Below are 27,024 nucleotides of genomic sequence, written 5' to 3'. Positions count from 1 at the left end.
CAAAACAACAAGAAAAGTCCTTTTACAAGGCATGTGACTTAATTAGATTAAATATTAGATGGGTAGTCTATTTCACTGTCTAATCTCATGTTTGCCCCTAGTAAGAAGGTTGAATAAAATACTTCAAATGATTTTCCCACCTTTACTGATAAGTTTTATCACCACCAAGAGGAAAGTCAGGCAAGGATTCCTTTTCCTGGTAATGGTCTCAGTCATCTTTGCTGAGGCTTGAACAGCCTCTGGCTTCGCTGTTTGAGTTTGGGGGTTTCTGGCCTCTCAGAAGACAGCAGTTCTCAGCCCTCGACTCAGTGCCCAGGGGCCAGGTTCCTGAAGGAAAGGCCTAAGAAAATATACCAACTTTCTTACCCCATTTATGAAAAGTCAGTTGAGTTGACTCAATGGCAACTAGGAGCTTTACAGAGCAAAGGGTCTGGGTATTATGTTCACATTGAATTTTTGAACTGAAACTTTTGATTTTGAGATGATTACAGATCCACATTCAGTTATAAGAAATAATACAGAGAGATCTCATGTACCCTTTGCCTGGTTTCCCCCAATGGTAGCATCTTGCAAAGCTATAGTGCAATACCACAACCGGGGTGATGACATTGATACCCCCCCATCTTCTTCAGAGTTCCTCACTTCTCATTTGTGTGTGTGTGTGTATTTAGTTCTATGAAATTTTATCACATATGTAGCTTTATCTACCACTACAGCCAAGATACAGAACAGTTCCATCATTGCAAAGATCCCTTGTGATCTTTTATAGCCACACTGACCTCCCTTTGGACACCCCTCTCTAACTCCTAGCGACCACTAATCTGTTCTCCGTATCGGTTATTTTGTCACTTCAAGAATGTCATTTAAATGGAATTGTATGATATGTATCCTTTTGAACTGGCTTTTTCACTCAGCATAATTCTGTAGCGATTCATCCAAGTTGTGTGTATTGCTAGTTCATTCCTTTTTACTGCTGAGTAGTATTCCATGGTATGGCCGTACCACACTTTGTTGCACCAGTCACCTCTTGAAGGTCATCTAGTTCATTTCCAGTTCAGGGCTATTCCAAATAAAGATGATATATTTACATACAGGCTTTTATGTGGACGTAATCTTTCATTTCTCTGGGATAAATGCCCAAAAGTACAGTTGCTGGGTTGTATGGTAGTTATATGTTTAGTCTTATAAGAAACTGCCAAACCATTTTCCAGAGTGGCTACACCATTTTACATTCTCACCAGCAATGTTTGAGTGAACCACTTTTTCCATATTGAGCCCAATGTGGGACTTGAACTCACAACCTTGAGATCAAGACCTGAGCTGAAATCAAGAGTCGGACACTTAACCGACTCAGCCGTGCAGGCACCCCTCCACATCAAATTTTAATCATGTAAATCACAAATGAAGCTTTTAATAATTGGTGGCTGGGCAGCCCAATGTGAATCAAGCATTACTGGCTATTTTCCCCTCTTGGTCACTTAGGACAGCCTTGAGACATCAAGACCAGGCAGGGAGATGTGTCTTCCGGAGCTGTCCTCAGTGGTATCTTTATTTGCGCCTCGTACCCCAAACTATATGTTCAGTGATAGGTTCTGGTCCTGCACCACAGGCAGGCAGTAGCCACTGACTCACCACACGTGTGTCATATATCTCCTCTCAAATTCCTTTTACTTTAATGTTAAAAGTTATACACAAATACTTTCATAAAGTTTTCCAGCCTCTCTCTTCTCGTACCTAACGCATATCTTAAACCAGTAAGTGCTAATACAGTTGAATGGGAATGGATTGTCATATTTAAGCCAGCAAGTAAATATGACAAGACCCCTCAAACATGGGCTACAAAATAATAGACCAAGCATTCTCACTTTTTCTCTTCACCTGTCTCCCTTTGGCCAGGTGGAATTTGCTGCGGACATAGGCCTTCACTATAAAGGAGAGCTAACAGTTGTTTTACGTTACATCCCCCCAGAGGAGAACCTGATGCTTCCTCTAGAAGAAGTTCAAGGTAGAGTAAAAATCAGTGACTTTGACCAAGGACATCCTGTGTCTAGAAGTATGGGAATAGGGATCAGGAATTGGTTGGACTATGTTACTTTGGTGTTACACAGATGAAAATGTAAACAGTTAGGTGTCACTGTCTTTGAAGAGAGTTGTGGAGTATATCCTACATATGGGGAAGGGTGCAGGATCTTTACAAGTAAAGGACAAAGTTCATACTTAGAAACAAGGCTTAATGGTGGTATTTGTTTCCCAGAAATACCGGAGATAGAGGATCTTCCCCAGGATGGAGTAGGGACGGGGAGAGGGGTACAGTGTGCTGAGAGGAGAGGTATAAAAAGCTGCTGTATGGATTTACGACATTCACAGTTACTCAGGGAGTCTTGAGGAAGAAGTTGAACACAGAATGTAAAAGAAAAATCCAGATGGAATCAACTTTTCAGTCCCTTTTGGCCTTCTACCATCAACTAATCCAGGCAGCCTCCTCTATCCTTCCATTCACTGTCACTCTCTTCAGTGTGACCCTGTGCAAGTAATTTACTGCCTCTCAGCCTCCGTTTCTTCACTTCATAGGGATATTGTAAGGATTCAATAGGTTTATCCATGGAAAGTGCTTAAAGCAGTACTGAATAAAGGTGGTGGCGGTGGTTATTACTCACGTTGAGCACATTTCATCAGAATAAAAATGTGACGTGGGAAGAGTTTTCTCTCAGTCAAAAATGTAGTTGTGCCTGGGCCATGTATAGCCTTTAGAGCTGGCCTTGTACAGTTCTAAATTTTTAAGACTAAAATACCCAAGAAGGAAGTTATGGAATTTTCTCTTTTGGAGTCTTGGCACTTCTGTGTGGCTTTCTCTGTAGCTATTTCTCACTGAGAGCAAGAATGTGGTTCAGGCAGCTCTCAGAGTCTTTTCCATTTTGTTCCTCTATACCCTGTAAAAAGATACTCCTTGTTGGGAAGTATTTAAAGTTTTCCATTTATTCATTTTTTTTCAACAAACACAAATGAAGGACCTATCCAGAAGGAATCTGGTGGGGTAGAAACATTGAGATAAATCCATGGAAAAATACACAATAACATAAAGACCCAGTTCAGTCAGCAAATGAAATAAATCTTGGCAGGTTTTCTTGGTGAATTTTGAAATGGAGCCCGTGATCTCTCTCTCCCTCCCCTTCCCGCTCCCTCTCCCTCCCCTTCTTTCTCCCTCCCTGTCCATCTCTCTCTTTTTGATGGCTGATACAGGAAAGAAGACCTTCAAAAGGGGAAAGAAGAAGGAGTCACCTGTAATCTCTGGAGGAATCCTGGAAGTGTTCATCAAAGAGGCAAAGAATTTGACAGCAGTGAAGTCAGGAGGCACTTCTGATAGCTTTGTGAAGGGGTAATTTCGTTCTCATTTTAGAAGATACTTAATGCGGGGCGCCTGGGTGGCTCAGGGGCGCCTGGGTGGCTCAGTTGGTTAAGCGACTGCCTTCGGCTCAGGTCATGATCCTGGAGTCCCGGGATCGAGTCCCGCATCAAGCTCCCTGCTCGGCAGGGAGTCTGCTTCTCCCTCTGACCCTCCCCCTCTCATGCTCTGTCTCTCTCTCTCATTCTCGCTCTCAAATAAATAAATTAATTAAAAAAAAAAAAAGAAGATACTTAATGGGAGATGAGAGGATCTGTGACCCATGAGACAGTGGTGGCTGTGAGACTTCTATGTTCATCTTACTCTAAATGGGCAAGGAAAGAGCTACCCTTAAATGCTGGCTTTTAGATGTGAAACAACACGAGTCTAGAGGGGGCTGCTTATTCTAGCTTTCCACTTGCTTCCAGCATATTTCAGGGTTTCCCATCATTCTCACCCTCAATACTGGCAGATTTTCCTGTGAGATTCATTTCTTAAAGGAGGAGAAAATATGATTTTCTGTGTGTAATATATTTTTATTGTGCTTTGTTATCATTTGGTACTGGCAATAAACAACAGCAACAAAAATATTGGGTCCTTGGTATTTTGCTCTCTTAGGGGAAATTGTAAAAAGTAGAGATTTGAGAGCATCCTCCCCAGAGATACTGACTGGAGAGTGCTTTGGGGGAAGCATATTTCTTTTTTTCAGTTTCTTTCTTGTGATTGATTTCTAGTTTCATAGCATTGTGGTCAGAATAGATGCATGGTGTGATTTCAGTCTTCTCTAGTTTATTGAGGCCTGTTTTGTAACCTAACATGTGATGTATTCTGGACAGTGTTCCATATGGCCTTGAAAAGAATGTGTATTCTGTTGTTGTGGAATGGAACGTTCTGTATATATCTGTCATGTCCATCTGGTCTAATGTGTTATTCAAGGACACCTTTTCCTTATTGATTTTCTTCCAGGATGCCTATCCATTGATGTAAGTAGGGTGTTACAGGTCCTTGCTATTATATTACCATTAATTTCTCTCTTTATATCCATTAATATTTGTTTTAGGTATTTAGGTGTTCCAATATTGGGTGCATAGATATTTACAATTGTTATACCCTCTTGTTGGATTGATCCTTTTATCATTTTTTTTAAAGATTTTATTTATTTATTTCACAGAGAGAGACAGCAAGAGCAGGAACACAAGCAGGGGGAGTGGGAGAGGGAGAAGCAGGCTTCCCACTGATGTGGGGCTCGATCCCAGGACCCCGGGATCATGACCTGAGCCAAAGGCAGACGCTTAAGGACTGAGCCACCCAGGCGCCCCCATCCTTTTATCATTATGTAATGCCCTTCTTTGTCTCTTGTTACGGTCTGTTTAATTTATTTTTTAATTTAATTTAATTAAATTTAAATTCAATTAGCCATCATTAGTTTCAGATGTAGTTTTCAGTGATTTATCCGTTGTCTCACACCCAGTGCTCATATCATGTGCCCTCTTTAATGCCCATCACCAACTACAGTCTGTTTTAAAGTCAGTTTTGTTTGATATAAGTATTGCTATCCCAGCTGCCTTTTTTTTTTTTTTTTGCTTCCATTTGCATGGTAAGATTTTTTCATCCCTTCACTTTCAGTCTTGTATGTGTCTTTAGGTCTGATGTGAGTCTCTTGTAGGCAGCATATAGATGGATCTTGTATTTTTTATCCATTCCACCATCCTCTATCTTTTGGTTGGAGCATTTAGACCATTTATATTTAAAGTAATTATTGCAATGATGTGGATGGAGCTAGAGGGTATTATGCTAAGTGAAATAAGTCAATCAGAGAAAGACAATTATATAATTTCACTCGTATGTGGAATTTAATAAACAAAACAGAGGATCATAGGAGAAGGGAGGGAAAAATAAAATAAGACAAAATCAGAGAGGGAGACAAATCATAAGAGACTCTTAACTATAGGAAACAAACTGAGGGTTGCTGGGAGGGAGGTGGGTGGGGGGATGGGGTTACTGGGTGATGGGCATTAAGGAAGGCACTTGATGGAATGAGCACTGGGTGTTATGTGCAACTGAGGAATCACTGAACTCTACCTCTAAAACTAGTAATACACTATATGTTAATTAAATGAGTTTAAATAAAACTTAAAAAATAAAGTAATTATTAACAGGTAGGCACTTATTGCCATTTTGTTCCTTGTTTTCTGGTTGTTTTTGTAGTTCTTCTCTGTTCCTTTGTTTTTCTCTTGCTCTCTTTCTTTGTGGTTGATCAGTTTCTGTAGTGTTATGTTTGGCTTTCTTTTTCTTTATTTTTTATATATTTATTATAGGTTTTGGGCATGAGGTTAATTCTTTGAGTCAATGACGTTACTATTCCTCTCACCAATCCTTCTTTAAAAAGTGTAATTGACTCTACAAGAAAAAAGAGTCAAACATTTACCCTCACGCATTCTAATTTTGCTAAAGCCAATAGTAAGGAGAAGCAGATATCTGGGGTTTTCCTACTGTTGAGTGTGTGGGCCTGAGTCCCAGTTCATCTGTCCATCATTCTTTCTCACAAAAGTTTTAAGCACAAAAGAAATGCTTTATTTGGATCCTGCCATTGCAATTTGCCTCATCAGCCCCACCATCCAGTTCAGGCCTCTTCCTGCCCACTGTCTAGTGGGATGAGGGAATGGCTCCTTACCTATGGCCTCATCGTGGCCTTAACAGGGGTGACTTAACATCTTTTGAAATAGTTTTCACTTTATCATGTTGAACATTTACAAAGCAGAGATAATAAAGGACAGTATCTTTGTTCTATAATGAGGAAAAGGCCAATAACTTTCTAGTAAATTATCTAATTACACTTAAATATTGAGCTGATTTTAAAGGAACCTCGGATTTTTAAGAAAGCATTAGAAAGGGGGCATCTGGGTGGCTCAGTCAGTTGAACATCCGACTCTTGGTTTCGACTCAGGTCATGATCTTGGAGTCCTGAGATCGAGGCCCGCATAGGGTTCTGTGCTCAGTGGGGTTTCGGCTTGAGATTCTCTCCCTCCTTCTCTTTCTGCCCCTCCCCCACTTGCTCGCGCGTGCTCTCTCTCTCTCAAAATAAATAAATAAATCTTTAAAAAGGAAAGAGAGCATGAGAAAGCAAAGTTTTTTCTCTTGCATGTAAACAAAGACAAAGGGTAAAGCATCTAGGGCAGGTATGAAAACATCATGATAATTTGGGACCCATGTTTCTTCTATCTTGTTATGGTATCCACCTCACGGGCCAAGATTGCTGCTGGAGTTTCAGCTATCCCATCCAGATTCCAGCTGTCAAGACAATTCCCAGCAATTTCATGCAGAAGCACTTTGTAAATCCTTTGGGCTGGAGCTTAGTACATGGCTATACTGGCTGCAAGGGAGGCTGGGAATGTAGCCTTTATTCTGGGCACTCTTCTGCCTAGCTAAAAAAAAAAAAAAATGAGTCTGTTTTAAAGAATAAGGAGAGAATGAGTATCAGGGGATAAGCCATCTCTTCTTGGTACATGAAATGAAATCTCAAGTGTTGCAATGTGTCTTCTTTATTGTAAGTACCTACTACCGGAGATACTTTCATTTCAAGATGACAGAAGAACCAAAATAGGATTAGAAAGGAGAGTGCAGGCATTTTACTATTGTCCTACTTAAAATAAACAATAAAACCTTCCACTTAAATCTAGACCTAAGCATATAAGAACCTTGAAGAAAAAAATCAAATATACACACAGACACGCACCAAGAATTATGGGGAATCGAAATAACTGAATAAATAAACTAACTAAATAATTGAAAATGGGGATGCCATTTTCTGTTTCACCAATGGCTTGATTGCATTTTCTCTTGCAGCTACCTGCTCCCAGATGATAGCAAAGCTACCAAGCACAAAACTCTCGTGATAAAGAAGAGTGTTAACCCTCAGTGGAATCATACTTTCATGTTCAGTGGCCTGAGCCCCCAGGACATAAAGAATGTTTGCCTAGAACTTACCGTCTGGGACAAGGAGCCCTTTTCCAGCAACATCTTTCTGGGAGGAGTTCGTTTGAATTCTGGGACCGGTGAGGGACTTGGGGACCCTGAGATGGTCTGTGACTAGGCATGGGGCGGGAGAGTGGTTCCTGCAGGTTAATATGTAGTAGATGTACATGTAGCTTCAGCTTAGCTGATTCCTGAAATTACCACAGATGCTCCATTCCTTTAGCCAAGAATCTGCTTGTTAAAGTAAAATCTTGTTAAAATCAAAATACTGCTTCATAGGTTTGTATCCCTTGGCTCTAAGTTTAGGATATATAATGTGTATATTCAGCCCTTTTATAAAATATCACTTACACTTTAGTCTAAGTGAATTTCAACTACTTTCGTGGGTGTTATTTCAGGTTTTTCTCAGGAGAGGATATAGGGGAGAGAACGACTTCCAAGACCAACTTTACTTCATCCTCTTCTCAGATGACTCACTGGTTGAATTGAAAGGAAACCCATTTCCCCCCCACCCCTACAAAATAACATCTAATGTTGTTCAAACGGATTGCAGAAACAGGCCACTGATGCCACAAGACACAACCACAACAGGGCGGACTGGAGGGAAATGGCGGTGGCAGGGCACATGTGGTTCCGCAAGACCCTCATTATCCCAGAACTTACATCAGACGTAGAGGGTCTGCACGCACCATGGTCAATACTCCTGTTGAGAACAACCCCACCTCTGTGGTGCTGTGCTTAGTTATAGATTAAGGAGAGCCAAAAATATCTATTCCACTAAACTGAAAACTCCCCAGGCCAGAGAAGTGGCCTTGTTAAAAAAGGAGAGCCTCAGAGCTCACTTCAGCCTCTTCTTCTGTCATGTTAACTCAGTCCCGATGAGCCAGCTCTCTGACAAACTACCACAGCTGGGGAAGAAATGAGCCACGAAGGCCATCCTGATTGGTTTCTCATTATCTTGGCAGAAGAGCGTAGTGCCGACTGCAAAGGGAGTCTGTCATTCTAACACTACTCACTAGACAGGGTAAGTGAAAACAAGCCAGTGAAGGACTCTCTGCTCAATAAGGCCCGCTCAGAGGTTGATAGGGGTCTTCCAGAAGATCAAAACATTTCATCTGTGAAGTGTAATGCTCCCTTGTCCCTTCCTTAGGTGTGAGCCATGGGAAGAATGTGGATTGGATGGACTCTCAGGGGGAAGAGCAACGCCTATGGCAGAAGATGGCGGACAGTCCTGGGACTCCCGTCGAGGGTGTACTCATGCTCCGGTCCAGCATGGGGAAGTGTAGGCTCTGAAGGTACCAGTCTCCAAAGTGAGGCCTCCAGGCACTGTCTGGCTGCCATTTCATCCCAGTATCGGTCTTGGGACCTGGCATTCTGCTTCCCTGCCATTTCTCACCCGAGGGTAGAGATGTCTGTGTTATGAACATTTAGGGTCTTGCCGAGTGTCTAGAAGAGCATGTACCTCTATATGTCCAGGGGCCAGGGCCTTTTTGATTGGATGATAGAAAGGGTGCCACACTGTCCTGTCAACAGGCAAATTGTGCAATGATCCATAGGCTTTATACCATAAGGGAAATGGTACAAGTTTCTTTGAAACTACAGTTGAAATTTGGACTCCCTAAACTTTTTCTATTATTGCGTTATTTTGCATTTCCTAAAATGGTTTGAGGGATAAAGGGGCCACTCATAATGTAGATCACTTGAAGAGTAAGAAGGGATACTGGCCACCCTTTTCTCACCCTGGGAATTCCCATAATCCAAAATTAAAAAAAAAAAAAAAAGGCATTGTGGGGATGGTTGCTTGCACAAGGAGATAGCTCTGTTATTGTAGCAAACTTGTGGATTAACCAGGTAAGTTTTCAAGATGAACTGACCCGTTTTTCTATGGTGACTATATAATTTGTCATCGAAATCAGCCCACTTTTGAGAAGCAAAGAACTAAACCTTTCTACCCGAACAACAGATGCAAACCAGGATCGACCTGGGAAAAGGGAGATGCAGTGTCACCCTAGTTATGACCTAGCAATTAGACAGCTCCATTGTAAACATTTATGTTATAAAATATTCTAAGCCACTAACTACAGGGGAATAAGAACTAATGTACATTTTGAGCCCCTGCATGCATCATATCTACTGATATCCCATTGGTCAAAGGCAGTCATCTGGCCAAGCCTAAAATTAAGCAGCAGGGAAATATACTCTGCTCACAGTGAAGTCACGGCAAGGATGAGAATGCAGGAAGGGAAGAAGAATCGTGGCCAGTAGTTCAATCTACTATACCTTGTATTACCTGGAATTCCAGATGCGTTAGCCCCCACACTTAGATGCAAAAGTAGTTAAAGCTAAAAGGTACCTCAGACCTGGTTCCTTAGGTTGCATATTCCAAATCTGAAGCCCCCAGAGAGCTGAAATGACGTGCCCAAGTTCATATAGAAGCTATGACTGTATCCAGACTTAAATCCAGGGTGTGACTTGTTGGCCAGTATTCTTTCCACTGTAGCCCTTGGCATAATCTTATGCTTATCAGGGTGGACGGGAGGGCATAGATGAAGGAGATGGAGAAGAGTCGGGTTATTTCAGTATGAAGTTCCTGACTCATTCTTCTTCTGGAGTCCTGTTCTAGCCCCTCAGCTCATTTTTTCACTTGAATTCATATAAAATCTTTGAAAGGATAGAAACGGAATTTTAGTGGTACGAAAGCTAGAATCATCTTCAGACTTATTCAAGCTAATTTTTCCATATTCTGAATTTCTTCTTGAATTTTAAAAACTGAATTAAGAATATATTTAACATTATTCTTGGTAATAAGCAGTCCATTTTCAATATTATTCAAAAATAGGCTAATTCTCAAAAGTTGAATTTATTGGTCTAGTGTATATGGAACTTTTTTTTAAACTCAACACTCATATCCCTATGCCGCTCTTCTTAAAAATGGAAAACAAAAACTGTAAGATCATCACTACTTCCTATATTGGAAAAATTAATTGTCTGCAGACTTGATCTGACTCATTCTGTCTTCAGTGACATTTTTAGGGCACGTGAGAGGGTGATGTTGGTGAAGTCTGGAGACCTCTCCAATGTAAACAAAATAAAGTAGATTTATTCATTAATAATAAAAGTGGCAAAATAATAAATTCCAAAATTTATAGCTTGTACTCTAGATGAGTATAGCTCTATGTGTTCAGACCTTTGCCACTTTTAGAGCAAGTCTCTGTATTATGGTTTCATAAAATCCAATATCTAACTGGGTATATCCATAATTCAAAAACCCAGGTATGCAGAAGTCCATCAGAAACCTGTGGTGTTGCTCTCAGAAAGAAAGGCAAATTGATCTTCGGGTCACTTGGTTTTACTAAGTGTTGTGTAGAAGTACAAATATTTTTTTAAATATAGGTAATATATGTGAATGGCACAAAATTTAAATAGTTCAAAATTGTGAAAAGTAAGTCTGCCTTCTTTCTCTTCCCTCATTCTTTCTTATGGCCATAGGGTATTACATTACAGGGATATAGCAAATTTTTTAACCACGCCTATCAAATGCCACATTAAATATGGTTAACTATGCTGTCTACATTTGGTGGCTTTTCTGAGAATCTTTTCTTTCAAACATCAACACTTTAACATTGAAAATGAGACATATGTATTATGCAGCCATTCCACTTTTGGGTATTTTTCCTACAGAGATAAGATACAGATGTGAGAAATGAGTACATACGAAAGTATTTATTGCAAAAGATAGGAAACAATCCAGTAGCCCATCAGTAGAGGCCTTCTGTAATAACATAAATGCTTACTTTCTTTGTTTCATTAGTCGCTCCTTCTCTGCTAAAGATTGTTCAGTGATAAACACTGGATTCTTCCGTGCTCGTTCTTTCTTTCCTCCTCACTTCATACACCCTCTCAGGCATTATCATGTACGGTGCCTCGGTGGTTTTCTGTGCTTATGACTTCACACTCACATCTCCAACCCAGACCGCTCCTCTCAGCCCCAGACCCAGATCCAGCTGCCTATATGACATATCCACCAGGATAGCTCATGTTTTCAACATAGTCAAGACTGAACTCTTCATTCCAGCCCTCCTCTTGTACCCCGTTTCTGTCTACTTCAGTACCTCCTGTCTCAGTACCTCATACCATCATCTACCCAGTCACTGTAAGTACTATAGTTACAACCCAGAACAGTTCACCCCACCCTATTTCAGCACAGATAAAAGCACAGAGGGTGCTCTCCAGCCCAGCTCTCCGTATCACCTTCTCAGAAGAGACCGTGGCCTTGCCTGGAGCATTCTCCTCCTTATTTGGAGCTCTCAGCCCTCAATTTTCCCTCAGTTGAATCAGACAAGTTGTAAAGGGACATGGGCAAGCTTTAAAGCCTGACTTTATCCATTCAGTTCATCAACAACACTTGCAGGACACATGGAAATTTATTTATCAGCTCTCATTTCATTCACATTGTCACTGTAACTGGAATCATCAGGATGTAGATTTTCCAGGTCACAAAAATGCCAAAAACAAAGATATTTTGATGGGATTTCATATTTCTGGCCTCTTTTTTCCTTAATAAACTTATACAAATCTATGACCAATGATCATTAAGTACTTAAGTAACTAATGGATGAATTCACCCCACCTGAATCACAGTAATATTGATCTCATCATCACCTACTACACTAAGGTTTCTATTTGGTGGGGGGGAAGAAAGCTATGGAAGAAATAAGGGCAAATCCCACTTGTAGAAACAAAGGAGATCCAAATATCAAGTAATCCCAGAAGTACCTCAGAGTAAAAGCCTATGGCATTTGGGACTGTGATCAATGTTTATTTTTTGTTCCATGTAGATATTTCGCATCAAACTGAGCATTGCCCTTAGAAGTTGGCAGAAGGGCTTTCCTCCTACTATGGTACCATTTATGGCTTCTGAAATTAAAACAAATAGGAGGAGGAAATCTACACAGGCAACACTATCACAAATATTGGAAAGTTTGAACAATAGCCATGGAAATTGGGCCACATCAAGGATTCCAAAGGATTGTCTGAATCATCTGGAGTGTGAATTTAATACATGGATTCCAGAGCATTGCTCCAAACCTACTGAACAGGATTCCCAGGAATTTCCATCATGTTTATCAGCTTCTTGGGTGATTCTAATACAAATGGATCACAGTTTGAGAAACACTGCATTAGAAGACAAAATAACTCGACTATATTGTTTGGACTAACTCTGTCATGATGGCAGATTGGATTTGGCTAACCTGGACATTGTTCATTGCAAGACAACCATGGTGAGGTGGAAGGAGCCTAACCTCAGACTCAGATGATATTAGCTCAAGTCTCGACTATTTACCAACTGTGTGACCTCAGTCAAGTTAATTATCCAGTCTAGGCCTTGATCTGTTTGCCTGTAAAATAGGAATAATTGGGCTAACTTGGAGTTAGTGAAGACATGAAATATGCTTTGTAATGCACTGTAGGGGGAAAAGGTCATTGGTGAGCTAGTTACAGCACTCTGTGGTTCATAATCTCTTAGGCCCTTTTTTTCCTGAATGCTTCATTAGGGCTTAATCATTCTATATATAGTGAAGTGGTTTCCAGTGTACAGCAGAAATACAAGAAAGAAAAAGAAAAAAAAAAAAAACCCTTATTTTGTGCTATGTTACCCATCGTGGGTGATAGTAATTTATTTATTTTCAGGCTGGAATGTCCTGCTTCATCTGACTAGATAATAAATATTTCAGAATGTGTTTTATTTGATGGAGAGAAAAAACTGTGGTCCATTTTTTGTTACTAGGTTGTGGAATCTGCAAGTACATCATGTTGCCACACTTTTCCTTAACACCCTCTTCCATTGTGAGGACCATCTCTTTCTGTGGCCCGTTGTCTATCCTTCATGCCAGGGAGATCAAACCTGCCTTCCTCATGGGGATGTTGTTCAGAATCATGCTTTTTATTTGCAGAAGGAAATGTACCATTCTGTTGAAACAAATTCCATAGAAATACAAGCTACTGTTGTCATTATGAGGAATGCATGGTGTTTCAAAGATTCACAGTTGTACATCATTTACCTCACTGGAATTCATCAAACTGTTCTGGTAGAGGTTTCCTTCCCTATTTGGAAAAGAGAAGTGGAATATATAGTCAGTATTGCCCATAAATGATAGAACACTCATATAGGGTAGTAGATCGTATCTTTCTCTTTAGTATTTCAGCACAAAAGGGGACTTATCTCTGCTTTCCTTTTTCCTTGGTTGAGGCAAAAACCAATACAGCAAGCAAATAAAATCTTATTATTGTTAAAGCATAAATCATTGGCATTTGTGAGGGAAAAAAATGTCTCCTTCTAGAAGAGCAGGGAACTAGATACGTTTTTGAATCTAAATATTTTAGTTTCACTCCTTTATCATTAGATCTGTTTACTTTGGAGGAAGGAATCTGATTGCTCCTTCCATGCATTTTTTTTTTTTTTTTTGCTTAGCCAAATGTTCCTTTTGTCTTAAGATTGAAACTTGTTTGTGCAAATCCATGAGAAAGGATGAGTCCCAAAAACACAACTTTTTAAATCTCTCGCATTCAAAAAGAAGGAAGGGAGGAAGCCATTCCATTACAAGGCAGTTTATGACCATCGTTTATGGTTCTTTTCTTTTGTTTTCCCATATTCATTATTCATAAATAGACATTTTTGGAGAGAGATCATTGGCTTTCAGTTGATGTGAAGAAATAGATGTCTAGGCTCTCCTGAGTCTTTTTGCTTTTGACCTGCCTCATCACCTCCAATTAATCTGTCCTTAATTCCTAAATATCTTCTTACATTGTCCCTCTGACTGATGGGGTGTATTGAAGAACCTTAGAAGATGCCCAGAAGGCTTTTTTTCCACATGGATTAATGGAAATATTAATTGTTAATTTTCAGCTTTTTCCTTTCACCTCCAAACCCAGCTCCATTGGAGTCATATGCTTGTAAATCATCTGAACGCACAAAGCCAGTTTATGGGGTTGGGTGGGGACTGTCCTGGCTACTTACCAGGGTGCCAAGTGATAAGGGCATTAAACATCCCTGAAAAGGTAATGAGGTAGTGAACTTCTCAAAGGAAGAGTATGGTATTAGCAGGAAGAAATAATGTCTGTTTCAGTAGATAAGTGAGGAGGGGACCCCATGCCTGAAGAGCAATTCATGGTTGAGAAATTCTAAGAAAGGTCTATTTGAAGGCAAGGCTTTTGTTTTGTTGAATAGGGAATACAATTTGGGCCAGACATGAATTGCTAAGGACATAGGGAAAGGGGGGGCAGTTACCTCCATTGGGTGTTTCCTTTGTACCCCTTCTACCAGGCAGGTGTTCCTCAAAATAAATGTTACACAAATATTTAAACAACCTTGTAGAGGGGCACCACATCATCAGGGCAAGAATTGGCCCAACTGAATGCACTAGATCCCCATCCCTAGACTGAGTGTTGTTGTCACAAGCAGGTTGGGTTTTTTTGTATTTTCTGGGCCTGAAGATGAGTCTAAGAGTTTAGCAGGCTGGAGAAGGAAGACACACTTTCAATATCCTAAGAACAGCTAAAGACCATTGGGTCACTGGGACACTGGAACGGGGGATCTCCTCAGGAAGCAATAAGAGGGGTAACTTTCCAAAATGCCAAAGGCTGGGTCACCTACCTGTGAGTCTGTTCATTTCTGCTTTGTCCCTGGCACCCACCTGCTTTGGCTGTCCATTTACTCTCCTCAACTCCTGCTCGGATAGGAAGTTGATCTCTTTGTTTGTTTTTAAATCAATAGATATTATTGATCATAGCTGTATTAGGTTTACAGAAAAAGTGAGCAGAAAGTACAGAGAGTTCCCATATACACTGCCCCCTCCCCTGCAAGTTTCTCTTCTAACGAACATGGTGGTGTGGCACATTTATTGCAACTGGTGAATTAGTATTGGGACATCATTATTAATTAAAGTCCATAGATAGGGTTCATTCTTGGTGTTTTACAGTTCTGTGGGTTTTGACAAATGCAAAATATCGTGTATCTACAATTACATCATCGTGCAGAAGAGTTTTGGTGCCATTGAAATCCCCTGTGCTCCAACCTGTAGCAACCACTGATCTTTTTACCATCTCTGTAGCGTCTTGGTCTTTTCTCAGAATGTCATAGAGTTGAAATCATATGGTATGTGGCCTTTTCTGACTTGCTTGTTTCACTTGATGCATTTAAGATTTCTCCGTGGCTTTTTGTGGCTTGATTGTCCATTTGTTTTTATTTCCTTTTTTAATTGTAGCAAGAGCACTTAACGTGAGATCTGCCCTCTTAACATGTTTTTAGGTGTATAATACAGTATCTTTGTTTTTAAGTAAAGAGGAAAGGATGGAACACTCTAGGAAACAATAACGTATTTTAAAATCCCCTGGAGATGATGGGAGGGCTGCATTCATTTTGCTGGTTTTCTCGGTTCTGTTGTTGGCTCCAAACAACTCTTCCTGTTTACTTGTCTTGCCATGTTCAGGGCAAAATTAGTAACAATACTTAAACGTGTAACATGCCTACTTTTAAGCTTCTGTAAGGGGGAACATGTACCCCAAACCAAAGCTTTGTGCCACCCTGTACTTGCTGCAAAGTTTAATGTCTTTTTCATTAAATTCACTTTGCTAACATCTCTAATGTGTTCTATTGCAAGTTATTCCCGAGTCCTTGAAAATGGCTTGTATATCCTTGAGGATTGATTGTATGTCACCTGTTCCTCCTGTTTTTATACTTAGTTGTCTTCGGAGAAAAGCACATTTGCTGAACTGACACACAGATTGTCTGGTTTTTGTTTCTCAGGTGAGGATGATGTTGAACGTGACTCTTCTTGGTGCTCACCTACTGAATCTGACCATCATTGTGGGTCTTGCTCACTTACCTTCCTGTAAATCTGAACCCTGACACCATAGCTCTCTTTGCACTCTCCTGAATAAATCATAGGTAGTGACGAGGGAAGGGTTCCGAAGGGACGTTTTTTTATGTATGGGGTGCTTTTCCAAACTGCTTGAGCTTTGCTCTTTGTCCTCTGGTTTTCAGTTGAGTTTGGCCAACTGGAGCCAATAGTGGAGATTAGAGGACAAGAGGAAAGACAGTTCAGGGTGTTTATCCCCCATACTCCCTCCCTGCGGGGCTGAAGGCTGTGAGAGGCTGTGTTCCTCTGCCCCAGCTCCTCTCAGGTGGTCTGTCCTAAAACTATACGTACAGTTCTCTCTGGGTTCTGCTGATCACTTCCTCCGCTTACCCTCCAAGCCTAGGGTGGTAAATATCCTTTGATACTGCAAGCTTTGAAGTGCTACAGTACCCCTCACTGAGTTCTTTTACCATGCCCATGCCATTATAATCCTTTCATTATGTCCTCTTCAATTCCCATCTGAGCCTGCTATCTGTTTCCCAACAGGACTTTGACTAAAAAGGATGTCATTGATTGTAAGACACTCCCCACTTCAGAGATGTTAAAATGTGAAAAAAAAATGTGCATCTTAGAATCAATGAACTAGGCTAGTTGTGATATATTCCTGGTGAATGAATGAATCATTGAATGATTAGCATTCATAGTACAGCTCATCTCAAAGACGGATACGGTATAGTGGTATGACAGATGGTGTGTTCAGAATAAACCTCAAAAATCAGAGTCAACGCTGATTCTTCCTAAGTACTTAGATGCTCTTTCTCAGTCTTGAGATGGATAGTCAACGAGAAGGTCATAGCCTAGCCCAGGATTCCTAGTTGTTACACCAGGGCTAAAACATTAAAATACTATGTAGTCATTCCATTTCTCACGAAATGAGATAACTCTAAAGCAAATGCTACCAGTGTGGGTACAAATGTGCTTTTTGTGAAGCAGTACTGTTGTTGTTTGTGACTCGACATGAACTGGGTCCGGAGCTTTCTGTAAGAACAGAATGGTCCGCAGGTCTGGAAACACATCAGATTCCTCAGCAGTTGCAGGTAGTTCACATTCACTGCTCTGTGGAACAACTGCCATATATTCTGGCCAAGCCTATTTTTAATAGCTTTATTTACAGCCTAAGGCCTTACTTAGTCTAGGCTGCCTGTCTAGAATTTATCAGTCCTTTAGCTAAAGTCCTGATTGGAATTGCATAGGCTGTCTTATTAGAGAAATCTAGAAATGACTGAGTCTAGTCAGGTGAGTATAAAAGCTGTGTCTTTGGAAAAGTCTACTGTGTTTCCTTTTCCTAATTTGTAATTGTCCCCATAGAGACAAAGGAACAAGTGTCTCACCTCTGGTTCTCCTCTAGAGCAATGTTACTCAGAGCACTGGTCCGTAATAAAATAAGGAGCCTACCTCTGAATTTAAAATCAACATGCTGCCTCCGTTGAGAAGGTTTTGCTATCAAAAAATATCAGCCAAACCAAATAATGCATTTATTGACACTGTGGATTTACATTCTGGGGCCAGCTCCCTATCTCTTTGTGAACCAGTAGCAAAATGGTCCAGGAACCAGCAGCCAGTAGGAGAACACTTCGAGAAGCATCACTTCTGAGGGCCCTGGAACTCAGTCCCTTCCCAGGACCATCTTCTAAAATGGCTGCCACTTGGCTGAGAAAGGAAAGCATTTCGTCTCGTTCCAATATTCCAAGAAAGAAGTGGCTCCTCTCATCAAGCCTTTGAATCCATGCTTAGTCTCAGAGGGCATCAGAAACCCACTAAATAGCCTGATGGGAAGATACTCAGAAGGATTCGGATTTGAACTGTGGCCTGACAGATGACAGCATTTCGGTTCCTTCTGAAGTCAGCTTGTTAGTCTTGGAACACTGTTGCCTAAGTACAGCACCATCCTGCTGGAAAACTTGTTCCTTCTGATGGGGAGACAGACAGAAGAAACAAAAAGTCCAAATCCTGTGCACAGAGATCAAATTTCACCCAAGCTCTGACACAGCCATAGAACAAATAGGAAAACAAATCCTTAAGCTGAACATCTTCAGAAATGACCCCACAGTAATAGACCTGCATCTTCCCTCTGCACATTCACCAATAAAATTGGTTCTGATTAACAAAGCGAGATGCCTTCCTCATTCCTATGCTTTTATTACTAAGGAGAAACAAGTGCTATATTTTAAGTGAGTTAAGCATAATTCTCATGTTGCAGTGCATACTGTAAACATTGGCCATGGGCAGAGAAGCAGTGACTTTGGTAAACGTTTCTATCGCTGATTATACCAACATCCTTCTCACCTCATCCCAAACAGTGGTTCTCATCCCTGACTGCCCATGAGAATCCCCTTAGAAACTTTTAAAATCCCCCATGCCCGGTCTGTACCCGGGCAAATGACATCATCATCTCTGGGGATGGCACCAGGACATCAGTATTTTTTAAAGCTCCCCAAGTAAGTCTAGTGTGCACCCAAGGTCAAGAAGGACTGACATAAAGAGTACTTGATGAGAGAACTAGTAGGCCAAGGGTGTGATGTTTGCAGGGCCTGCTGGGGGAAAAAAAAAATACATGCCCCTCGCCTTAGGGCACTAAGCTAAGAAGAACCTTCCAGTGTTTCTTCTGTTACTTTGAGTCTCAAATTTAATGTTGTTAAAAAGCAAGTAAAGCTGGACGGAAATGAATTATTTGTGACTTTTTGTGAAGATTCAATGAAATAATGTGTGTGCAGTGTTACAGTTTGGATTCTTGATGGGCCAAAAGAGTCCACTCATCCCCGCTCTTAATTTCTGATTAATTCAGTGAAGGATATAGAATTTTTTTTTTAAAGATTTTATTTATTTATTTGAGAGAGAGAGTGAGAGAGAGAAAGAGCACAAGAGGGGGGAGCGGGAGGGGGAGAAGCAGACTCCCCGCCGAGCAGGGAGCCCGATGCGGGACTCGATCCCAGGACTCCAGGATCATGACCTGAGCCGAAGGCAGTCGCTTAACCAACTGAGCCACCCAGGCGCCCAAGGATATAGAATTTATTGAAAGAAAGATATCTGCAGAAAACAGGAACAGATGCAACAAATTTGAAGGAACTTCCCCTTGTCTACAAGGCACACAGCTACCAGGAACACTCTCTGTGAGTCCTGTCAGAGCTGAGCAAAGAGCCAAATTTTTGGTACGCTTCCACTCCTTTCTACTCAAGCTCCTGTCACCATTCCAGAATTCTGTCACATTCCAGAAACATCCATGCCCTTCTGTTTAGGGAAGTAGTTCACAGTGTGTGGTCTGCAGACCGCTGGGTGTCCTAAAACCTTTTCAGGGGGCCAGCAAGGTCAAAGCGATTTTCCTCACTTGCTTTTTTCACCGGGTTGACATTTGCACCGATGGTCCGGAAGCAAATGGTGAGTAAAACTGCACACACTTTAGCATGAATCAAGGCAGTGTGTTTCTTTGCCTTTATGCACGCATTGTAAATATGTAAAATACCACTTTGAAGAAGATCTGTCATGAAGCAGTAAAAATGATTAACATTATTAAATCTTGACCTTCAAATACATGTTCTTAATTTTTTTGTGCATCCCCAAGTACAAGGGTTGTCACAAGGAAAAGCCTTTGTGCCTTTGAGCTGTAAATTGAACTGGCTGCATTTTGCACCATTTTTTTAAAAAACGGATGACATAAACCATAGTTACTCAGTCTTGAGGACTGGGCAGGCAGTTTCTCAAAAATGAACAAAGTGAGCCTGTCACTTCAAGAAAAACAACTGACAGTACTTATTGACAATTATAAAATTTGAGCTTTGAAGTGAAAATTTGAATTTTGAAAAACCTGTATACACCTTTGTGTGACAGCTTCCCAATGCTGAGAGACTTTTCTGATGAGATTGATGATGGCCTTAACTAATGTGAATTTTTTTGGTATTGTTGAACAAATTTAATCGACCTTTGGAAGGTGTGCCTGATTCAGTGAACCAATATTTTCTGAATGACCAATGTACAAGTTAGAAAATCATGCATGGGTAAAAGATCCATTCAAAGTGCAGGATAGACCAATGGACTCTAATGCAATAGAGTATAAAAATGTTTCCATAATGACATTAATCTGTAAGGAACCACTATTTGCTGAGTTTTGGTGAAGGATCAAAGAAAAACCTCCAGTTATATAAATAAGCTATTAAAATACTCCTCTCTTGTCCAGATATATATCTCTCTGAAGCCAGATTTTCTTTATATGCTTCAATCAAAACAATATATTGGTACTACAGCAGACTAAATGGAAAAGTATATATGAGAATCTAGCTCTCTGCTTTCATGGCAAACTTTGAAAACACTTATAATAATGTAAAATAATGCCACTTATCTCACTTCTTTTGTTTTGAAAGCATATTTAGTTTTCTAAAATATATATCTATGTTAATATATGAGGTTATTATTTTTTCTAAATGAATTAAAGTATAGATTTTTAAAAATTTCTGTTTTAGCCTCCTATTTAGTTATACTTGACATATAATGCCAAGAATGGTATAATTTTTATACCCATATTATTTTGAGGTATAATATAATTGACATTGTTTCAAGTGTACAACACGATTCAATATCTGTATATATTGCAAAATGATCACCACAATAGGTCAATTTAACATCTGTCACCATATATGGTTAGAAAAATCTTTTTCTTGTGATGAGAACTTGTAAGATTTACTCTCTTAGCAACTCTCAAATATGGAATACAGTATTATTAACTATAATTGCCATGGTGTACAGTGCCTTATATCTAGAAGTTTCTACCATTTTATCCCTTTCACCCATATAACCCACCCTCAACAACCACCAATACGTCCTTCGTATCTATGAGTTTTGTTTTTTTGTTTGCTTCTTTGCCATTTTAGATTACAAATATAAGTGACACCATATGGGATTTATCTTTCTCTGATTTATTTCACTTAGGATCTTAGGATAATGTCCTCAAGATCCAGCCTTGTTGCTGTAGCAAATGGGAAGATCACATTTTTTATGGCTGAATAATATTCCTGTGTGTGTGTGTGCGTGTGCACACACACGCACACACACACACACATATACATTTTCATTATCCATTCATCCATTAATGGACGTTTAGGTTGTTTCCATATCTTGACTATTGTAAATAATGCTGCAGTGAATGTGGAGGTGCTTATATCTTCTTGAGATAGTGATTTTGTTTTCTTTGGGTAAGTACCCGGAAGTGAAATTGCTGGATCACGTGGTAGTTCAACTTTTAATTTTCTGAGGAACTTCCATACTGTTTTCCAGAGTGGCTGCACCAGTTTATATTCCCACCAACAGTGTAGGAGGGTTCCCCTTTCTCCGCATCCTCACCAACATCTTTCGTTTCCCAACTTGTTAATTTTAGCCATTCTGACTGGTGTGAGGTGGTATCTCATTGAGGTTTTGATTTGTATTTCCCTGTTTTTATGCTAATACCATACTGTTTTGATTATTACAACTTTGTAATAGAGTTTGAAACCAGGGAGCTTGGTGCCTCCAGCTTTGTTCCTCTTTCTCAAGATTGGTTTGACTATTTAGGGTTTTTTGTGGTTCCACACAAATTTTAGGATTGTTCTATTTCTATGAAAAATGACATTGGAATTTGGATAAGGATTACATTGAATTTGTAGATTGCTTTGGGTTGTGTGGCCATTTTAACAATATTAATGCTTCCAATCTATGAGTATAAAATATCTTTCCATTTATTTGTGTCTTCTTTAATTTCTTTCATCATTGTCTTATAGTTTTCAGTGAACAGGTCTTTCACCTCCTTAGTTAAATTTATTATTTATTTTATTTATTTTTATTTTTATTTTTATTTTTTTATTTTATTATTTTTTAAAAGGTATTTTATTCTTTTTGATGCAATTATAAATGAGATTTTTTTCCTTCTTAGTTTTAATTTATAACACAGTAAGTATTGATAGATATCACCCACATAAATAAAAGCGCTTTGGAGTCTTCCCAAGGTTTGAGAACTGCTAGGTTAAGGGAATGCTTACCATATAGGCTGGCCTCATTTTTGTTCTTGCAGACAGTTAAATTACCAGTTTATCATCCTGATCTTGTGAAAGCTTGGTTTTAAGATTTGTTGAGCAGGTCTGTTTTGGTTTATCTTAGTCCAGAGGCTTAGTCTGTACTTCTGGGTTTTCCATTGAAGCCTCAGCTGTTCAATGAGCCTCTTTAACATGACTTGATCTCAGGCACTGACCCGCTGCTGAGATATCTGTTGAGCTCTTTTACCTTCAACTGTTCTTTTCCCACCTGGACTCTTTGGAACTTTACTATGCACATGCACAACTCAGGGGTCAGTTAAAGATTTGAGATAAATTTATCTGCAGGTTCAGAGCCTACTTCACTGGGGCTTTCTCCTCTCTCATGTTTCCTCAGTTTCCAGCCTCTGTAGCCACCCTACCTCTCCCCTCTCAATTTTCAGCCCAGTAAGACTATAGCCTTCTGCTTGAGTTCCATGTCCAGTTCATCAAGCAAATGGAAGAGGCTTCAGCAGAAAAGCCAACTAAATGTGGAGCTCATTCAATATGTTTCCATTCTTTCAAGGTCATATCTTCTCCAGTTTTTGCCTGCTTTTGATTGAGTTCCAGTGAATTCAAACCACCTTTTTTCTATGTTTTTCCAGAATTATAATTATCAGCAGGAGAGTTAGTATGAGGTGAGCTCTTCTGTTAACCAATGTTGAATTCCTGTCTCCTCCCATCTTTGAACCAAGATCAGCAAGGCCACATCTTAATCTATGGGAAGACAACAGTCTGTAGCAGGTTCTTGAAAATATGTTCTCCTCCACCTATGCAGTGTTCTAGAAACTCTTATTTCCCCACAATCCACACACTGAGTCTAATTTAACATCCTCTTACCCTGGGTGGTTCTGATGTTGGGCTAAGGACCATCATCAGACACTCATTTTCTCATAGTCTTCCCCTTCAGTCTTGGTGGCTGGTCATCTGTCCAACATCTTGCACTCACACTTGCATTTTGTGATCAATTCATGTCATTATGTCATTTTAAAACATTCTTTCTGGTTCTTGACCATTTTACATCATTGTAGACTTATGGTTCTAGTTGACAATAATCATGATCATATTTTTGGTGTTCAGATTGTTGGCACTTGGGCTTTAACCTACATCCCTATCAAGGTAGAAGATTTCTAATACCCCATGATGCTTCCTTTGTGCTCCTTTCCAATCAATTTATCTCCTGACAGATGAAACCACTGTTGTGCTGGTTTCTGTCACTATAGACAAGTTTTGCCTGTTAATAAATTTCATGTTAAGGGAATTGTATAATATGTACTCATGTGAGTCTGGCTTTTTTCACTCAGGATAATAATTTTATATCAGTATAGCATATATCAGTAGTTTGTATATTTTTGTTGTTGGATAGTATTGTATCATGCCAGTTTAAACATTCTCCTGGGCCATTTCCAGTAGAGTTTATTATGAATAAAGCTGCAATTGTATACCTACATTTTCTTGTCTCTTAAATACATACCTAGGAGTGGAATTGTTGGGTTTTAAGGAACTTATATGTTTAACTTTATAAGAAACTATCAGTTTTCCAAGGTAGTTTCAGCACTCCACACTCCTACCAGCAGTGTAGGAGAGTTCCAGTTGTTCTGTAACCTGCCAACACTTTCACTATCAGTCCTTTTGTTTTTCCCCAAGGAGACTTTATGCATGTTTCATGGTATAATTTTTTTATTTTTAATTTGAAATAATTTCAAACTTAGAGAAAAGTTGCATTAAGAGTGAAGAATTCCCAGGGCACCTGGGTGGCTCAGTTAGTTAAGCATCTAACTTTTTATTTCAGCTCAGGTCATGATCTCAGGGTTGTGAGATCAAGACCCACATTGGGCTCCATGCTGGGCATGGAGCCTGCTTAAGATTCTCTTTCTTCCTCTCCCCCTTCCCCCCTACTCATGCTCACTTGCTCTCTTTCTAAAAAAAAAAAAAAAAAAAGAGTAAAGAATTCTCAAATACTTGTTACCCAGATTTGCTAATAATATTTTGCTACATTTGGGGTTTTTTAAAATTTTTTATTTGAGTATATTGGTCTTTTTAACTTTAATGACTCAAGGGGTATTTTTTTGTGGTTTTCAGTTTTCATTTCCCTGATGACAAAAGATGCTAAGCATCTTTTCTTGTGCTTACTGGCTTTTCATATGTCTTCTTCATGAGCTGTCTGATCAAATCTTTTGCTCATTTTTCTATTGTTTGTATTTTTTAATTGATTTGCAGGGATTCATTATCTTTACTTTTTAAGAAATATTACCTCAGTTACCTCTGAAAGCATTCTTACGTTCTGACAATAGCAGGCTGTCTCAGCCTCCCTTTTGAGTTTTCCTGCCCCACACATGGAACTAATGACTCTAGGAAATCCTGTTACCTTCTTCTAGGACTCATGATGATTCCTGTATAAACTCTTCTAGACCCCAAGACAGGAAGAGCCAAGTCCAGCACCTACCATGAGCTCGGTTCTAGCCATAGTTGAGGGCTGGACCTGGCTCTTCCTGCCTTGGAGTCTAGGACAGGTTACATAGCAATCAGCCTGAGGGTCAGTCCTGGCACCAAAACAGGTGTACTCTGCAAATGGGGACTTCAGAGCCTGTCAGGGTTATCCTCGCCTCTTATTTTTCTAATCCTTTAAGCATGAGCCATCTCGCCAATCTTCTAACTAATCTGTTGACATCTCATTCTCACACTGCTCTGAGTGTACCTCAGCTGAACTCAATCCCAGACCTTTCTGTGATGCCTTCTGGACCACTGCACTCCCCGCCCCCCACATATTTCATAGTAAAATAAACTTCCTGTATGTTTGGTATCTTTTCAAAACAATCCTAAGTAAATCCTGACTTTCTCTTGCATCAGTTGTCATAGCTGATAAGTGTTCTTTCTTCCATACTCTAGTATCTCTTGTTTGAAGGGTAGTATTGATATTCTCCTTATTCCCCACTTCTCTTCTTTTATTTTTATTTAAATTCAATTAGCCAACATATAGTACATCATTAGTTTCAGATGTAGTGTTCAATAATTTATCAGTTGCATATAACACCCAGTGCTCATCACATCCCATGCCCTCCTTAATGCCCATCACCCAAATACCCCATCCTCCAATCCACCTCCCCTGAAGCAACCCTCAGTTTGTGTCCTATAGTAAGAATCTCTCATGGTTTTTCTCCCTCTCTGATAACTTCCCATTGTTTTCCCTCCCTTCTCCTATAATCCTCTGCACTGTTTCTTATATTCCACATATGAGTGAAACCATATGATAATTGTCTTCCTCTGATTGACTTATTTTGCTGAGCATAATACCCTCCAGTTCCATACACATCAATGTAAATGGTAAGTATTCATTCTTTCTGATGACTGAGTAATATTCCATTGTGTGTGTATGTATGTGTCTGTGTGTGTATATATATATATATATATACACACACACACACATGCCATATCTTCTTTATCCATTCATCTGTCAATGGACATCTTGGCTCTTTCTACAGTTTGGCTATTGTGGACATTGCTGCTGTAAACACTGGGGTGCAGGTGCTCTTTTGGATCACTACATTTGTATCTTTGGGGTAAATACCTAGTAGTGCAATTGCTGGGTCATAGGGTAGCTCTATTTTTAACTTCTTAAGGAACCTCCATATCATTTCCTGTTTGCATTCCCACCAACAGTGTAAGAGGGTTCTCCTTTCTCCATATCCTTGCCAACATTTGTTGTTTCCTGTCTTTTTAATTTTAGCCATTCTGACTGGTGTGAGGTGGTATCTCATTGTGGTTTTGATTTGTATTTCCCTGATGCCAAGTGACGTGGAGCATTTTTGCATGTGTCTGTTGGCCAATTGTATGTCTTCTTTGGAGAAATGTCTGTTCATGTCTTCTGCCCATTTCTTGACTGGATTATTTGTTTTTTGGGTGTTGAGTTTGAGAAGTTCTTTATAGATCTTGGATACTAGCCCTTTATCTGATATGTCATTTGCAAATATCTTCTCCCATTCTGTAGGTTGCCTTTTAGTTTTATTGACTTTCATTTGCTGTGCAGAAGCTTCTTATCATGGTGAAGTCCTAATAGTTCATTTTTGAACTATTGCTATTTGAACTATTGCTAGACAATGTCTAGCAAGAAGTTGGTGTGGCCAAGGTCGAAGAAGTTGCTGCCTGTGTTCTCCTCTAGGATTTTGACAGATTCCTATCTCACATTTAGGTCTTTCATCCATTTTGAGTTTATCTTTGTGTATGGTGTAAGAAAATGATCCAGTACCATTCTTCTACATGTGGCTGTCCAATTTTCCCAGCACCATTTATTGAAAAGACTGTCCTCTTTCCATTGGATATTGTGTCATGCTTTGTTGAAGATTAGTTGACCAAAGAGTTGAGGGTCCATTTCTGGGTTCTCTATTCTGTTCCACTGATCTATGTGTCTGTCTTCATGCCAGTACCATGCTGTCTTGATGATTACAGCTTTGTAATAAAATTTGAATTCCAGAATTATGATGTCTCCAGCTTGGTTTTCTTTTTCAGTATTATTTTGGCTATTGGGGGTCTTTTTCGGTTCCATACAAATTTTAGGATTGTTTGTTCCAGCTCTGTAAAGAATGTCGATGGTATTTTGATAGGGATTGCATTGAATGTGTAGATTGCTCTGGGTACATAGACATTTTAACAATATTTATTCTTCCAATCCATGAGCATGGAATATTTTTCCATTTCTTTGTGTCTTGCTCAATTTCTT

The 27,024-nt window shown here is 39.7% G+C and overlaps 1 protein-coding gene across 1 annotated transcript in view; it reads left to right on the top strand.

Annotated features, from left to right (window-relative positions):
- The window catches only part of SYTL5 (synaptotagmin like 5), a 142,888-nt gene extending 126,892 nt beyond the window's left edge, over nt 1-15,996 (top strand). The window contains exons 15-19 of the mRNA XM_081809002.1: nt 1,897-2,005; nt 3,241-3,376; nt 7,229-7,437; nt 8,508-8,652; nt 12,196-15,996. Of these exons, the coding sequence (XP_081665128.1) occupies nt 1,897-2,005; nt 3,241-3,376; nt 7,229-7,437; nt 8,508-8,650 (597 nt within the window). The 3' untranslated portion in view covers nt 8,651-8,652; nt 12,196-15,996. The remainder of the gene's footprint in view (nt 1-1,896; nt 2,006-3,240; nt 3,377-7,228; nt 7,438-8,507; nt 8,653-12,195) is intronic.
- Nucleotides 15,997-27,024: the final 11,028 nt, after the last annotated feature.

This window comes from Leptonychotes weddellii, chromosome X, assembly GCF_054177405.1.
Source record: "Leptonychotes weddellii isolate Sample4059 chromosome X, ASM5417740v2, whole genome shotgun sequence".
In the NCBI taxonomy this organism is placed as follows: Eukaryota; Metazoa; Chordata; class Mammalia; order Carnivora; family Phocidae; genus Leptonychotes; species Leptonychotes weddellii.
The sequence above is the reverse complement of the archived record's forward strand: the minus strand, read 5'-3'. Positions and strand labels throughout refer to the sequence as shown.